The 16344-nt window shown below is 40.7% G+C and overlaps 1 protein-coding gene across 2 annotated transcripts in view; it reads right to left on the bottom strand.

Annotated features, from left to right (window-relative positions):
• The window catches only part of BAG4 (BCL2 associated athanogene 4), a 20543-nt gene extending 7149 nt beyond the window's left edge, over window positions 1-13394 (bottom strand). The window contains exon 1 of one of the 2 annotated variants that reach the window (XM_015425096.1): window positions 13332-13394. In XM_015425096.1, the coding sequence (XP_015280582.1) occupies window positions 13332-13346 (15 nt within the window). In that variant the 5' untranslated portion in view covers window positions 13347-13394. Of the gene's footprint in view, window positions 1-13049; window positions 13230-13331 lie in introns of those variants that run through there. The other variant, XM_015425088.1, reaches the window with a different exon arrangement.
• Window positions 13395-16344: the final 2950 nt, after the last annotated feature.

Here is a 16344-nt window from a genome sequence, read left to right as displayed (position 1 = left end):
CAGGAACTCCGGCAGCCTCCAGCTTCAAAGGGTTAGGACAGGAGGGGTAGGAGGGAGGATGAAAACAGCTGCGAGCCTGATTAAAGCCATGGGTGGGCCACTTCCAGGCATCGGGCCTTAAGTTTGACACCCCTGAATTAGAGGCTTAATATAATGATCCCTTATATTCTCAAAAAAGAAGGGGGGCAAATTCTATCGGAATAAGGCCTATTCAGACATCTCCCCTGTAGAACCATTGAGGGCATAATATTCAATCTTGTGAATAAGAAAGTTCTGCAGTATCATGGGATAGTAAGATAATACATATGGGGGGGTGTAAAGTTTTTTTTTGGGGGGAGACCAAAAGACAGGGGTGAGCAAACTTGGTGGGCTCTTAAGATCAAACTGCTGTAATCAGTTTCTAGGGCACACTTTTTGATCAAAGAAAACACTTTGGATTTGCCCATATCAGAAATATGATTAGCCGACATTCCAACTAAAGTTAATTTCTCATCCAGGGCTTTCATCCATATTGATTTGTGGGTATCCCATTTCAGAGCGGCTAGCAAGCCATCTTCAGCTCAGAACAATTTTAGTCTCAGTTTGAGGGCATAGAGCCAGGCTCTTGCTTCCAGGGATATTTGTCCAAATTCTGCCTGCAGTACAACATTGATATACAACAGGGGACATTCAGTATTTTTCTTAAGAACGGGGCCAGAGATTGATCAATATTATCAGAGATAGCTTTGATCCAAATAGCTGAGCCATAAAGAATAAGGGAGACCACTTTCAATGTGAAGGTTTGCACAGGAGCCCACTTCACCGCACCCCTTCCAGCAGAGTGGTGAGTATGAGGATGTTATTAATGCTAGCCTCTTTGGGGTGAGGTACCATTTCCTTAGGATCTTGTACACTGGCAGCTGGGTGTTTGCAGAGGAGGTGCCCGTTAAGGTTGATGACCAGATGTCAGACCACTGATCTTCTGTGAAGGTGATTTTGCAGTCGCATTCCCATGTCAGACCACTGATCTTCTGTGAAGGTGATTTTGCAGTCGCATTCCCATGAAAGTTGGTAGCTCAAAAGTTTAGAGTTGGTTTGATGGAGTAGTAAGCTGTATATTTTCATGATTAGACCTTTACATCCAGAGTCTGAGCTGCCTAGAAGACATTCAAATTCAGACCAGGAAGTGCTCAGATGTAGGTGCATTAACAGGTGGTCCAGCTGGAAGTAGAAGTACCATGGTATCTTATGGAGTTTTTTTTGTTCCAGTGTTGGTTTTGGCAATATACCTGTTTTTGAGATGTCAATCAGGCACATGACCTTCTGCCCCTGTATTTCAGAGCTACCATGGGATCAGTTATTTTCCCTCTTAATACTGCAGTTCAAATTAACTCTCCTTAGCAAGTTTCAGGACTGCCTGGGAGCTGCTATGGACCCCCAGACAAAGACGGTTTTTGCACCACCTTCCCTGTTATACTACCCAGACCTAACCCAACATCATACTGAAACCAAATTACTTGCTTTTTGAGATCACATACACTAAGAAGTCATTATCATGTGTGCCATACATTGTTTTCCCTTTGTTCATATTTATATGCCTGCCTCCTTTCCTTGAATGTGGTCAGCACAGTGTACCTGGTCTCCCCATCCCTCCTCACCCTCCATGGTTTTCACAACAAAACCCGGTAAGATAGGTTAGGCTAAGATAGTGACTGGATGTGTCATTCAGTTTAGGCTGTTCCAAGTAGACTGGCATAATGCCAAAGAGGCTAGAAGTCTTTTACTGGAGAAACTGGATGAGTCCCAGTGAGCTTATTCTGTTTTATTAGAGCTTTCAGGGGCACCTGAATAATGCTGTGTTCTACAAATATGCTGGGATTACCTGTCTAAAGGCTCAGTTTGAAGGTACAATTTGTTTTGTATGCATTAAAGAGAGCAACTGTTCATCCTTAGTGATTGGGAACCAGCATGCTGAACAAAATAGTGTGTGGAGAAGGGAGAGAGGGAGATAACAAGAGCAGATGCTTCCTGTGGGGAATTATAGCTTTTTCATTTGGAAGCAATAGTTGGTTACAGACAACCCATTAAGTCATAGTTGACAAGGGTATTAAAGGCACTACAGGTAAAAAGTGGAGTGGGAGTATGTGGGGGCAGCAAAGGCACTGTGTCGGGGTAGAATCTTAGTCTCAAGCTCCATTGCATTTAAGGATGAGCAGCCAACCTGCACCACAGGCACCACAAAGGACACAGACACCAGGGGTGTTGTAGAATATCTGGAAAAGAAGGCCTGATGTCAGGCGTTGACACAGTATCAGACCTGTATTGGCTGCCCCTTTCATACTAGGGCCTGTTCTCTGGACTTAGAAGACTAGAAGCAAAGTACTCACAAGGCACAGCTGCGACTGCACGGTACTGCAGAGCACATCTGAATGGCACACTCTCAGTACTGCAGTGCTGATTTGTGGCACATTGCTCAAGAACACAAACACATGAAGCTGCCTTATACTGAATTAGACTTTTGGTCCATTGAGGTCAGCATTGTCGACTCAGGCAGGCAGCAGCTCTCCAGGGTTTCAGGCAGAGGTCTTTCACATCACCTACTAACTGATCCTTTTAGCTGGAAATGCCAAGGATTGGACTTGAGACCTTCTGCATGCCAAGCAAATGCTCTGCCACTGAGCCGGAGCCCCTCCTCACTACTGCATTAGCATGATAAATGAACAGAACATCAGGTAATGTTAATGAGAGGTGGACAGGCTCCCATCACATTGTATGAGGGAAGGTAAGTGAGTTGTAATTTAGTAGCTAGTTAGGGAGGAAGGTATGTTTATCCCACCCAAAGGTATCTAAAATGTATGGTTGATTTTGTTTCCTATCTAAGCCAATAGCTGGTATATTAGCAGTGAAAGAGCTGCTCCTTGGGCCACACCGATCATGTCTTTAAAAGTGACCCCACAGTGGCTTCAGTTAGTCTGTGTGCACAGAGAACACCAAGGTTCAGTCCATGTAACATACAAATCCTCGCTCCATATCCATCCCACCTGCTATTACCAGCATTTTGCTAAAATGCAAAACTGCACTGCTGGGCAGCAAAAGAAAAGCTTGCAGGAAAAGGCAGTAGTATTTGTGATGCAGAAGCCATATTGAGATCATCTGGAGTCATGGTTTTTCAGTGCAAATGCTACCACAAGGAGTTTAGGATGGGACACCCGTAGTCAGCTAGGAAGGAATGCAGCTTCTTAGTACTGAAGAAAGGTAAAGCAGCTGAGACTTTTGAGTACGTGCAGCAAGGATTGATGCAGCATGGCAACCTTAAGTGCTAAGTGATGCAAAGCAGCCTTCCTAGTATAGCAACAGCAGAAGCTTTATACACAGTAGTGGAAGTACTCAAGATCAGAGACATTGATTAGACGAAAGATGTGGAGTTGCCCTGATCCATATCCTTGCTAAGTAGCACTGTATCAACTTGCCCTCTCTACTACCACTCCCAATCTCTCAACACTAGCCATAGAACAGAGATAAGCCAATTAGGGGTGTGCAAAAAAAAACAACTTTGGCCCATTCGGCTTCGGCCAAACCGGCAGAATAAATTTCGGCTGGCAGTAAGACTCCCGCATGTCAGTTTCGTCAGTACATTCGGCCAGCCGAATGTCAATTTCAGCCCCATTATATCCTATGGGCCATTGAAGTCAATGGCGAAAACATAGGGTATATTCTGGGGGCTGGAGGGGAGGGGGCTGGAGGGAGAGACTCCAAACTCGCAGGGGAGCTGCTGGAGCCTCTCCCCAAGATACCAACCATGTTTCAAGAGCATTGGACCAGGGGGTCCAATTCTGCGGGCCCCCAAAAAGGTTTCCCCTATCCCCTCCATTGTTCTCTATGGTGGGAAAAAAGTAACCATAGAGAATGGAGGGGATAGGGGAAACCTTTTTGGGGGCCCGCAGAATTGGACCCCCTGGTCCAATGTTCTTCAAACTTGGTTGGTATCTTGGGGAGAGGCTCCAGCAGCTACCCTCCGGGTTTGGAGCCTCTCCCTCAAACACCCTCCCCTCCAGCCCCCAGAATATACCCTATGTTTTCGCCATTGACTTCAATGGCCCATAGGATATAATGGGGCCAAATTGCCGCCGTAATTCGGTGGCAAGCCGATTCAGAACAGAGAATCTGAATTGGCCTGCAGCAGCCCGAAAGGGGTCCAAATGGGCCATTTCGGGGGTGCATTCGGTTCGGATGAACCGAATGCACATCCCTAAAGCCAATATAGCAACAACATCCACTTTGGCACTACAAAAGGAAACCAAACTCTCCAATAAACTTTGTAAAGAGATTATGATTCCAAGTCCTCTCCAGTGAATTTTTTGTTTCTGTTTTGGAAACACTGCCAGTTACAGACTTTGAAAAATGCTTAAGTAGATGTAATCACAACACATATATAGTGTTGACTAAGAAAATTTACCTCACACAAAAATCCCCTCACCCATCGTTTTCTTTGGATAATACATCCAGTTATAGACCCATAAGTTCAAACCAAATCTCAATATAAGTGTTTGCACTGGGAATCTCTTAAATTGTTTATAGCACTGTTATCAAAGTACCAGATTTTCATAACCTCTACTATTCATTGCTCTCATTTCTTTTACTTATACCTTAGGAGTTTTCAATCTTTTTAAAGCCCCATAATGCAGGATCAATTGGTCAAGAGTATGTAGTTCAAACCATTAGCATTGAATGATTTATACGCTCAGTACTTTTTTCTCTATGAAGCACAACTATACATTTTTAAACTTACCCTTTAGTTGAGCATCTCTACCTGAAATTCATTCTCAGTTACTAATCTCATGCCAGAGGAAACAGCCAGTCCATCATGCTTGGGCCCAGGCCTCACTAAGAACCACTTTTCTGAGCACCATCATTTATATTGTGTTTGTAACTGTTTTTAATTGCAGTAAGTTGATCAGGGAACCAGTTTTTCTATCAAAAGCACAGTAAAACTCCTATAATTAAAATAATTTATGCCCAAGTATTTTTACTGAAACAAGAGAACATGTATGCACACTATTGATTTGGCTTGTATTTGCCATCATGTACAGAGCCCAGGCTAGCCCGATCTCAGAAACTAAACAGAGTCAGCCCTGGTTATTATTTGGATGGGAGACCATCAAGGAAGCAAAGGAAGGCAATACCAAATCACCTTTGAATGTCTCTTGCCTTGAACTCCCCATAAGTAGGGTGTGACTTGATGGCACTTTCCACTACCACCACAGGGCTCTGAAGACTATTATCAAAAAACACTGGGACTCAAGTGGAGTTTCAACAAACCTTTTCCTGAGCTTACTAGAAATCTCCTTTTGTACCTTGGGTTTGTAACACGAGGCCCATTTATTGAGCCATTGCCCCCCAAAAGGGACAAACCAGCCAGAGATAATGGCAAATTTCTAGCAGATGTCTTGCCTTGTACTGTTTCCCGCCCCCTTACCAATCTAGAGTTTTCACTGATTGAAAGCCTTGACAATTGGGGGGAGGCAAAGGATTTCCTAGTAAGCCTTCGGATCAAACTGCACCCTTTCTTGTGATGGAAGTGGTCTTCTGCTGCAGAGCACATTCCTATGGCATTAGGAGTGCCCATTCATGCAAGACCAAGTCTTAGCAATGTGCTAAAATGTACTATGCAGTAGAGAATAGTCTCAGCTACAGACAAAGAGAAGTAGAAATAAAAGCAAGGCTTAGGATTCAAAGCCAGGATTCCATTTGTCTCAAGCCTTATAGAGAATAGCACAGCTACACAGTCACAGTGACACAACTAATCTGACAGAGTTCCTTTTATTTGTATTGGGGAGAAGACTGCTCACTGCACAAGTGGAGTGCAAGATGAGTATCTTTTTACTAGTGCACAAACTAGCATCCTATACAGCACAGCCATTTTTTAGCATAAATAACATGGGTCCTTCAGTACCCAATGTGAAATCCAATTAGAATTCAGAGAAACTCCTGCACTTTTCCACATGTGCAGAACACACCCACCCCTCATATACCAACTGTTGTGTTGTTCCTAAGGGAAGATAGAGACATTATGGACCTAGAAAATGGCACAAGAACAGACTCTAGTTCTGACATAAAACATCAGTGCTCTAATCCTATGCAAAAATAGAGATTCAGATTGCGCTAACCTGGTATGTGCTATTACATTCCTTAAACTGTTGCATTATAATCCTATGTCAGAAGGGCTTTTTATAACTTGTTTAGGATAATGTTTTCAAGCAGGGCCTTTCCCCCACTTCTGTTTCCCGTCCCCGAGATGCTGTAAATTCCATCCATCTTCTTTTAGAGATACACGATCAATGTATTCGTGCAAGTTTAATAGAAATCTTGTTTAAAGTGGCTTTGTGCATATTTGTTCCCCCACCCCACCCCGCATTATGTTCTTCGTGTTTTAAAGGGTTTTGTAATGGAAGTTGCTTACGGTGGAAATTGTAGATTCAGATGGGTAGGTCTGAATCAATAGAACAATACTGATGTTTTACGGGACAAGGAGAGAGAAACCTACTGGGTAAACCTGTCTAGGCATTTCAAGCTTTAAGATAACACCAATTACTAGCCAAAGCAGTACTGGCCTATTTATTGGCTAGGATAATTTTTAATAAAGTTTTTATTAATTTTACAATATGTAATAGTATTAATAATACAACTATAAAACATTCTTTCAAACATATATACAATATTCATATAAAAAGATTTAAAAATTGTGCTTTACAGAGGCAAAAATGCAAAACACTGTTGTTTACCAAAGATGCATTGTATCTACTACAGTCAGTATTTCTCTTTGGGATGCAAAGTAAGTTACAACTGGAAACCATATAGTTATGATGACTTCACTATAATTTGTATCAGTATCTACTGGTCTTACCATATCTGTTAATTTTGCCATGATGTATAGGTTCCATAGTTTAGTATGCCATAATTTTAATTCATGTCTTTGTTCCAATTTCCATTTAGTTGCTATGGCTGTTTTAGCAGCAAATAATGCAACTGTTTTTTGTTTTTGTTTTTTTAGTAAAGGTCATTGCGGTATCGAATCTGAGGTTCAGGAGAAGTGATTCTGGTTTCAAGGGAATTATATACCCAGTAATTTTCTGCACTCATTCCAATATTTCTTCCCAAAATGTTTTGATGTTTGGACAGTAAATCCAGCAGTGTAAATAAGATCTGATTTCTGTACATTTTTTCCAACTGTAGTAGGGCTGACAGTTATGAGAGATATAGGATAATTGCAAGGGAGTGAGATACCAGTGTTTCATGATTTTGAATTTTTGTAGTTTAAGTGCTATTATGGGTGAGTTGCTCTCATAGCTGTTCCATATTTTGGACCACAAGTCCTTGGTAAGCTTCGTCATACACTTTTTGCCATTTTTTCTGATATGTAACTAGTTTCTCTTCCTCCAGGTTATCAAGAATCTGGTATATTTTGGAAATAACATCTTTCTTGTTTTCATTGCATTTTGGATAATTAATTCAAAAGGTGTTAATGGTTGTCTCATTATCAAAGGAAGCTTTATATAAGAACACAGATGGTTGATTTGAAAATAATGGTACCATGATATTGCTGTGCCTAACTTAAGTTCTAAAGTAATTTTGTCTGTAACCTGTTTGTTTACAGTTAAATCTTTTAATTTTGTAATGATTGCTTCTTGCCACATTTGATAATCTTTTGTGTGCTGCCCAGCGGGGTACCATGATTGACCAAGGATGTAGGAGAATCTAGATATTTCAGGGACTAACTTTGCTCTTAAACAGTCCCTGATGTGCAAGGAGACAGTAAGCAGGCTATTCTGTTGAATTCTTGGTGACCTATTTTTTGTTCCTGCCAAATTACATCTATAATATTGTGTGGTTGAGTATATTCCTTTAATAGAAGAGAACATAAGAACATAAGAGAAGCCAATGTTGGATCAGGCCAATGGCCCATCCAGTCCAACACTCTGTCACACAGTGGACAAATATTCAATCTGGTATATTTTAATCTTTTAACACTGAAATTATTTTAGCTAGATGGGTAGCAATGTAATATTCTTAAACATTGGGGAAATGTATACTTCCTATTTTAGATCGTCCATATAACATTAGTGATTGTATTCTATGCCTTTTTTGTGCCCATAAAAAGTTGCTCAACATATTTTGCCATTCTTTGATTTGTGTAGCTGTAATGGCCAGAAGGATGGCTCAAAAAAGAAAGTTCGGTAATAAAAAAGTTTTTGCTAAACTATATCTATCTACCCACAATAGGGAGAATTTTTCCCATTTTTGAATTTGTGCCGTAAGTTCTTTGTATGTTTTACTATGGCTGTAAATTAGCAGATCATTCAGATTTGTTGGATATTTATTCGAAGATATGGTAGGTAAATATCTGAAACTGAAATAACATTTTAATATTCCCTTTCTGAGTCTGAGCTAAGTTTATTGGCATGAATTTAGTTTTCATTTGGTTTATTTGCAGACCTGAGACTTCAATGAACTCCTGATAGATATTTTGCGGAAACATTAGTGATTCAACAGGTTTTAAAAGGAATAATAACATATCATTAGCAAATAAGGTAAGTTAGCATTCTTTCTCTCCCATTTCAATCCCTTTGATGTCATTTGCTTTTCTAATCATTGTAGCTAAAGGTTCTATAGCTAACATGAATAGTAATGGTGAGAATGGAGAACCCTGTCTTGCCTCTTTCTAAGGTAACAAAGTTATCAAAGTAAGTACTGTTTATCTTCAAGGAAACTTGTTTTTTTCATAAATAGCAGAGATAACTGATAACAATCTTTTTCCAAATCCCATGTTGGTAAGTAGGACTTTTAAATATGGTATTCTAAATAATCAAATGCTCTCTATATCCAGCAAAACCAAAACCATTTATTTAAAATTTTAGTGAAGTTTAAAATATTAAGAACTTTATGTGTATTGTCTATTAAATCACATCCTGGCACAAAGCCAACTTGATCTGGTAAATATATATTTAGTGATAAAAGTATTTACACATCTTGCTGAACTTGAAGTGAATATTTTAAAATCAACATTTAGTAGGGAGATGGGCCTGTACGAGGAAGGTAATGTTGCATCTCTTTGTGGCTTAGGAATCACTACAACTGTAGTTTGTGACCAAGATAGGGTAATGTGCTTGTTTCTAGTATATGGTTGCACGTATTCACTAAAGGTTCTAGTAAAATAGGAGCAAATGTTTTATAGAAATCTGTAGCAAAGCATCTGGTCCTGGGGATTTATTTTTAAAGCTTTAATTGATTCTAATATTTCTTATTTGGTGAAGGGTTTCTCTAAAAAAATTGTGTGTTTAGCTTTCAGTTTGGGAGGTGGATGTTTTTGAACATATGCCTTAATGTTATTTTGTGGTATTTTATTTAAGGAATATAATTTTAGAGCATTCCATAAATATTTGAGTTATTGTATTATTTTTGGAGTGTAATTTACCAGATTTGTCTTTTATTAGATGTATCATTCTATCTATATGTTTAGAGTTAACACGTTTTGCCAAAAATTTCATCACATTTGGGGAGTTATACCAAAATTTCTTTCGTAAATAGATTAGGTCCTTTTGTATATGAGGCATATTGAGTAGTTCTAGTTTATGTCTTTCAGCAAGTAATTTTTAAATGTTTTTAGAACAATTTTGTTTGTGCCTGTCTTGTCTGCTTGGTTGGTTGGTTCCAGAAAGAAGTTTTGGAAATCAATATACCTCGCAAGATGGGTTTCAAAGCATCCCAGATTATCGTGGGAGCCGCTGTGTTATTTGTATTTTCTTGGATATAATTTTTAATTTGGATTTCCAAATCTGATTTAATTTCTTCAGTTTTTAGTAAAGCTCCATGTAAAATCCAATGTTGTCTTAATTTTGTCCGTTCTTCTTTTAGCATTATACACTCAGCCCACGAGCGGTCTGACCATAATTTATAGCCTATTTGAGATTATATACTTTTTTGTAGAATTCCCGAGGAAATTAATATATATAATTACGTGACTGCGATCTGATGTCTTGTGGAATAGAAAGTATAATCTCTCTCTGTCAGATTATATTGTCTCCAAGCATCTATCAAATGAAATTCAGAGAATAATTTTGATAGTTCAGTAGGATTCCTTCTCTTTTGTGTGTTTTTATTAGGGAATGTCCTGTTCAGGTTCTGATCTGCCAAATATTAAACCTCCGAAGATGACTCCTTCATCCTTAAAGTTTTCCAATTTAAATAGTGTGTCATTTATAAAGTTTATCTGGCCCGTATTGGGTGCATATATTGACCCTATGGTCACTGTTTGATTCTCTACTAGTCCTTTAACAAAAATAAATCTGCCTTGTGAATCTTTTAAAACTGCTAGAGGAGAGGTGAATATTTTTTTGACATTAAAATCACCACACCTCTAGATTTAGAGTTCCCGTGAGCTAAAATCTGATATTGAGACCAATTAGTTTTGAAAATCAGTTTGGTTGAGGATCTGAGATGTTTCTCCTGTAATAGGGAGAACATCAGGATGCAATCTGATTATGTTTGAGTATACCCTTTTCCATTTCACCAAACTGTTAAGACCTCCAGTACTGAAATTATTTTAAGATTCTGAGACATAATAAAAAAAGATAATGAATGATTTTTATGTAAATAAATTCAGTAACTCCTGTATTGCACTTCTAAGCAAAATTATAGTTATAAGAAAGAAAATAGAAAGAAATATCCAAAGACTAATATCCAGTGAACAATTTAGTACATATTGTTAAACTTCATAAGCATCCTAATATATTAATATAGTAACAATAACAATAAATCTCATTCTTTACCCTTGTATCTAAACAGAATAAACATCATTTCTACCTATGTCTAGCCTTAAATATTTTATAGTTATTTTTAATAACAAACCAACACTGTAAAACACTTTAGTTTATATAAAAAAATAAACAAAGCCCTTTTGGCTCCTGTTAATATTTCACAGGAAAGTAGAAACACACATTTCTACCACCCAGTTCCCAGGCTTGATATAAAGGTAGTGTCTTAATACAACTAAGTAAAACTAAGGTTTTTCTCCCCTCTCCCCAGTTTTCATGCTTATATCAATTCTATTAATCAGTAGTTTAACATATGAACTATGAGGGAAGATAGATTGTCCTAAGCGACTCAGAAAGTCTAACCTAAAGAATTATTTACTAACATTATGTGATGGGGAAGGAACAGGAATTTTGCTGCTCTTATGTGGAGTAGAGTTGTCGACTAACTTTCTTTTAGGTACTTTTTTGCCAGTCTCAGGTGGTTCATTTAGTCCCAGACTCTTGAACATTTGTAATCCTGACTCAAGATCTGTCACTTGGTATTCTGATTCCATTCTGGATAACTTGAAGAGTCGCCAGGCCATTCCATCTGCAGTTTTGCTTTACTGATTGCAGCTGATTTATTATTGGCTTCATTTCTTGTCTTCTATGGATAGCCTCTGGAGGTAGATCTGGGAATGTTTTGATTTTAAGATCTTTATAGGTAAAGGCACTTCTTAGCCTAGTCGCTGTCTCGGGGCCCCTTTATGTTTATGTTCACAGCAATCCTAGACAACAGGCTTTGATTATTATCGGAACAACATTGTCTTTCAGGTTCAGTGTTGTTGCCAAACAATTTGCCATAAAAGCTCGCAAATCTGCCACTCCTTTGCTCTGGGAACTCATGAAATTTTATATTGTTCTGTCGTATTTCAGTTTATAGTGGTAAGTAGTTTAATCTGCATTTGTTAATTTTCTATTTGGAAGATTTTCGTTTTGAAGCGTTTCTGCCAGTGTCATGGCACATTCTGCTATTTTTTGCATTTCAGAAATAGAGGATCTTATTTGATTCAATTGCTTTTGGATGGGTTCAAACAGTGATCCAAGTTTAAGCAATAATCGGCTTTCCATCTCATTTTTGAAAAGGAGACGCTCTGCTATTGGTCCTGCATGTTTTCCAACACCATATTCCTGCTGCTGTGGCTCCCATCCCCTGCTTGTCTTTCAGCTTTGTTTTTAGCAAAATAAGAGTTTACTATGCAATTACTCTCTCCTGTTGGTTGGCATCAGTGTTCCCTCTAAACTGAGTTATTGTGAGCTAGCTCACAGGTTTTTAGCCTCTGGCTCACATTTTTGTCTTAGCTCAGAAAGGATGGCTCCAGAGCAAACTAATTTATGCAGTAGCCAAATCGCTCGCTCACAACTTTAATGCCAGTAGCTCACAAAGTAGAATTTTTGCTCACAAGACTCCACAGCTTAGAGGGAGCATTGGTTGCCATTCAATGGTGTCTTCCTTTCCCCAAAAAAATTCTCTTGAGTCATGGTTTAAATATGATAGGGAACAGGGGAGAGGAGCACCGTAGAACTAAACGGCCATTTTATACACACAACACCATGCCCCTCTATGATAATTATTTTCAATGTAACACCTTCCTCAACTCTCTGTGCCACAGCACAACCTCTCCCTTACAAAGGGCAACGTCAGCTGTTAAAATTGTGGATCATCCTTTTGACACTTCCCAGATTAGTAATTCTAGAGAGGCGGCCCTGTTAGTCCATTGCAGCAAAATAAAACAGCACTTAAAAGATTTACGAAACATACTCCAGTATAAGCTTTCATGAGTCAGAGCTCCTTATTGCACCACTTATTTTTACTTCTCATGTTAGAGGAGGAAGACAGAAAAGGAGAAAAGGAGAAAAGGAACAGATGTACAGAAAGCAAAAACAAGATGTGTCATACAGGTCTTACAATTTTTCCTTAACTTCAATCAGGTATTTACGCCCCCTCTCCCCTTTTCCCTCAGTGAACACAGGAAAGAGGTGGGATTTGGGGGTTTTAAGCAAAACGCACACTTTAAAAACTGAAATAAAAGCATATCCAGACGTGCACTAGTGATAATTTTAAAATGTAGGGGAGTCCCCCGCCCCTAAAAGGCTGCAACGCCGCACACGGAGTGACGTAACAGGACAGCAGCACGTGGCAGCACTTCGCAGCCGCGGGAGGGGGGCCCGCTTACGTCACACACAGCTGATAATGGACAGCGAAGATTTGACCGTTACCTGGAAACCGCCACTGTCGCCACGAGTGACTCTCTCCCCCCTACTACCCCCGCAGCCATGCACAGGGCACCTGCGGGTCTCCATGCCCCATGGTGGCGGAGGAGGTTCCGGCTCCGGCCGGACTCGTTCCACTTCCGTACCATGTAACAATCTCCTCAACGCGGCCGCCATTAGCGGCTCCTCGGACTCTCTCCTCGCTACCGCCTCCCCCTAGGAGCACAACACGCATGCGCGAACAATGTTCCGCTATATCCAATTGGTACTGTAGGCATTCCCCCTTACCCTCATTTCTATCATCGGTTTTCCAAACCAATGGGCAACTACCTATAATAACCCGGATGTAAGGAGTCCGAGAAATGCGCCGCTTCTTGCCGACGTCCCCCGTTGTTTTTGACGTTCATCGGTAACGCCCGCCAGTCATGCGAAGAACCCAATCAAAACACACCTTCTCTGTCAACTGGTAACCCTTGAATCGCTGGAGCGAAATGAGTTGGGTTATAATTCCAGGATAGACGCGAAGCAAAATTACACAGGAGTCCCGTAGAACCTTAAAGACTATCCCAATTTATTTCAGAGCTAACTTCTTCAGATCCACAGAACTTTACATCCCTTTGGCCTAGTTAAATATCCATAAGGGGTGGGTGGGTTATAGAGGTTTTTCTAGGTAGGCACACAAGCGGGAGAATTTTTTTCTCACTGAGACTCAAGGCAGATTACACAGTATAAATCATGCAATCAATAGAATTGAGTCATCTAATGATCAAGGTAACATGACAATTTTTTTAAAACCCACACAAATAGAAAACTAACACCGAATGGTTCCTGATTTTCCTTTTGACCCAACCATTCCAAAATGCAATCCTCTCCTCTTGCAAGAGCCAGCCTGAAATGGCACAATCCATTCCTCTAGCTGAGGTCCCCACCTCACTTTCATGCATGCTTAAAGCAAGCCTGAGTTTGTTTTATATATAAGGAGACACCTGCAAATATAGCATGCACTCCTAAAAAAACAGATTTTTCCTTTGCAAGGACATAAATCTGTCTTGTATCAACTGAACTGGGAGTTGCTATAGGTCTCACAAACAGCCCATGAGGTGGTCTGCCTCATTTCAGACTTCCTGTGTAGGGCTTTCATGGTGGAATACACCTCCATAAAGGAAAAAAGGTTTTCACACAGAATGAGCATACAGGGGAGAGGCAGAGACTAGAATCATTCTCCCAATATGCTTGTTTCATTCAATTACTTACATTTCTAGCCCAATTTCCAACCAGATGAACTTCCAAATATAAGAAGAGCCCTGCTGGATCAGACCAATAAATAGCCCACTTGGTCTAGCATCCTGCCTCACACAGTGGCCAACCAGTTTCTCTGGACCACCACCAACAGCATAGAGGCTGAGGCCTTCCCCTGATGGGCCTCCTGGCTCTGGGATGCAGGGGATTAGTGCCTCTGAATGTGGAGGTTCCCCTCAGTTACCATGGCTAGTAGCCATTGATAGATTTATCCTCCGTAAATCTATCTAATCCCCTTTTAAAACTGTTTATGCCTGTGGCCATCACTACATCCTCTGGCAGTGAATTTGGGTTACAATTCAAAACCATAATAATATTCAATTCAAATAACATTGCTGTTCAAAACAACTGGCAGAGCTGTGTCTTATTGAGGGATTAGCAGAGTTTTTGCTTTTGGAGATGGCTTTCTTGGATGGCTGATGTGATATGTTGGAAATGGAGATCAGAGGACAGCCAGTACGGTTGGGCTAGGACTTGGAAGACCCCAGTTTCAATTGTTCCTACACTATGGATGCTCGCTGGGTGACCTTGGGCCAGTCACACCCCTCAACCTACCTCATAGGTTTTTGGGAGAATAAATGGGGAAGGGAGAATGATGTATATTGGCCTGAGATAAAGTGTGAGATAAAAAGCATGGAATAAACGATTTAAGGATGTACTTTTATTCCAACCCACAGTATTCAGGTCTCTTTCTCTTTTCAGGTATTCTTCTGACCAGCTGCTGCAACTATAAAGTAAGTAAATAAAATAAGTATTTCTGTTCTTTCTACATCCCCATGTATTTTTTTACTTCTTTTAGCACTCAAGTCAAACTGCTCACAGGTGGCTCTGCAGACTTCCTGGTCGCTCTCCCTCCTGATGGTAGTTGTGGGAGTGGAGGGACACTGTTAAGTAAAATCTTCTCCCAAAACCTCTTGCTAACCTGTTACAGGTCCTCCTGGAAATATTTTTTAAATCTGGAGATACCCTCACCCCGCCCCCCCAGTCTGAAGTGGTACAGTCCAGGCAGAGAACTTCTTTCCTGCTTGTGAGGCCAGAGACCATCTGCACAGTCCACCTTTCCAGATCTACTTCCAATCTGTTTCTCTAGTTGCTGAGTAATGGATTCTCTTGCCATCCTTTTCTGAAGTCCCAGTTAATTTAAAATTTCCTGGTACAGAATGTGCTCCAATCCTCTTATTGCTAGGGTTAACTTTTCTGAGACTTTTCCAGTGCTATATCATTGTTAGAGTCTAACACTGCAATCCTGGAGTAACAGGACGCTGAAGTAACTTTGCACAGGATTGCACTGGGGGTGTGTGTTAACCAGAACTGTATACAATAGTCTAGCAGTGCAATCCTAAGAACATTTTTCCTAGCAGCAAGCTTCACTGAAGAGACCCAAGTAGAATTCTTTGTAGACCTGCTTAAGATGGCACTGTACATGTGGCTGTGCTGCACTTTACCAGCACCCACGAGTCCAGGCTTGAGATGGGTTCACAGGTGTGTTTTACAAGTTTGCTCCAGACCCCCATAAACTACGCTTGGGGCCCAGTCACGATAGTGTCGGTTCCATTTCTAACCCAATGGAACTTGCCTCCCCTCTCAATTATGGCTACTCCCGCACATCCTTCGATAATATTGCATCACCGGACCGATTCGCAGATGCATGTCTAAGAAGGGAAATCCAGCGATGTCCCATCGCAACGACAGCTCGAGAGCCTACGCTGTGTGGATGCAAACGCATATTTACTTGTGAGCAAAAGACACGCACCAAACTCGGGGGGTGGGGTAACTTCCAAAAGTTAACCCGTCCGGGCTCGGCTTGTTAGTGTCTCCGAACTCCGTGGGGCTGACTCTTAAGTAAGCATGCGCTCAGAAGAACTCTGGGACGCTTCAGCCGCGCACGGGATGCGGCGCGCAGCGGTGCGCAGCGCGTTTCCTCCAGCTTGAGCCAAGCCACCACCGCCGTGCCCGGGGCGCGCTCCTCTCTCCGCAGCAGATGAAAATCAGCTTTGATTTC

Source organism: Gekko japonicus, unplaced genomic scaffold (genome assembly GCF_001447785.1).
Source record: "Gekko japonicus isolate JY-2015 unplaced genomic scaffold, Gekko_japonicus_V1.1 scaffold3300, whole genome shotgun sequence".
In the NCBI taxonomy this organism is placed as follows: domain Eukaryota; kingdom Metazoa; phylum Chordata; class Lepidosauria; order Squamata; family Gekkonidae; genus Gekko; species Gekko japonicus.
The sequence above is the reverse complement of the archived record's forward strand: the minus strand, read 5'-3'. Positions and strand labels throughout refer to the sequence as shown.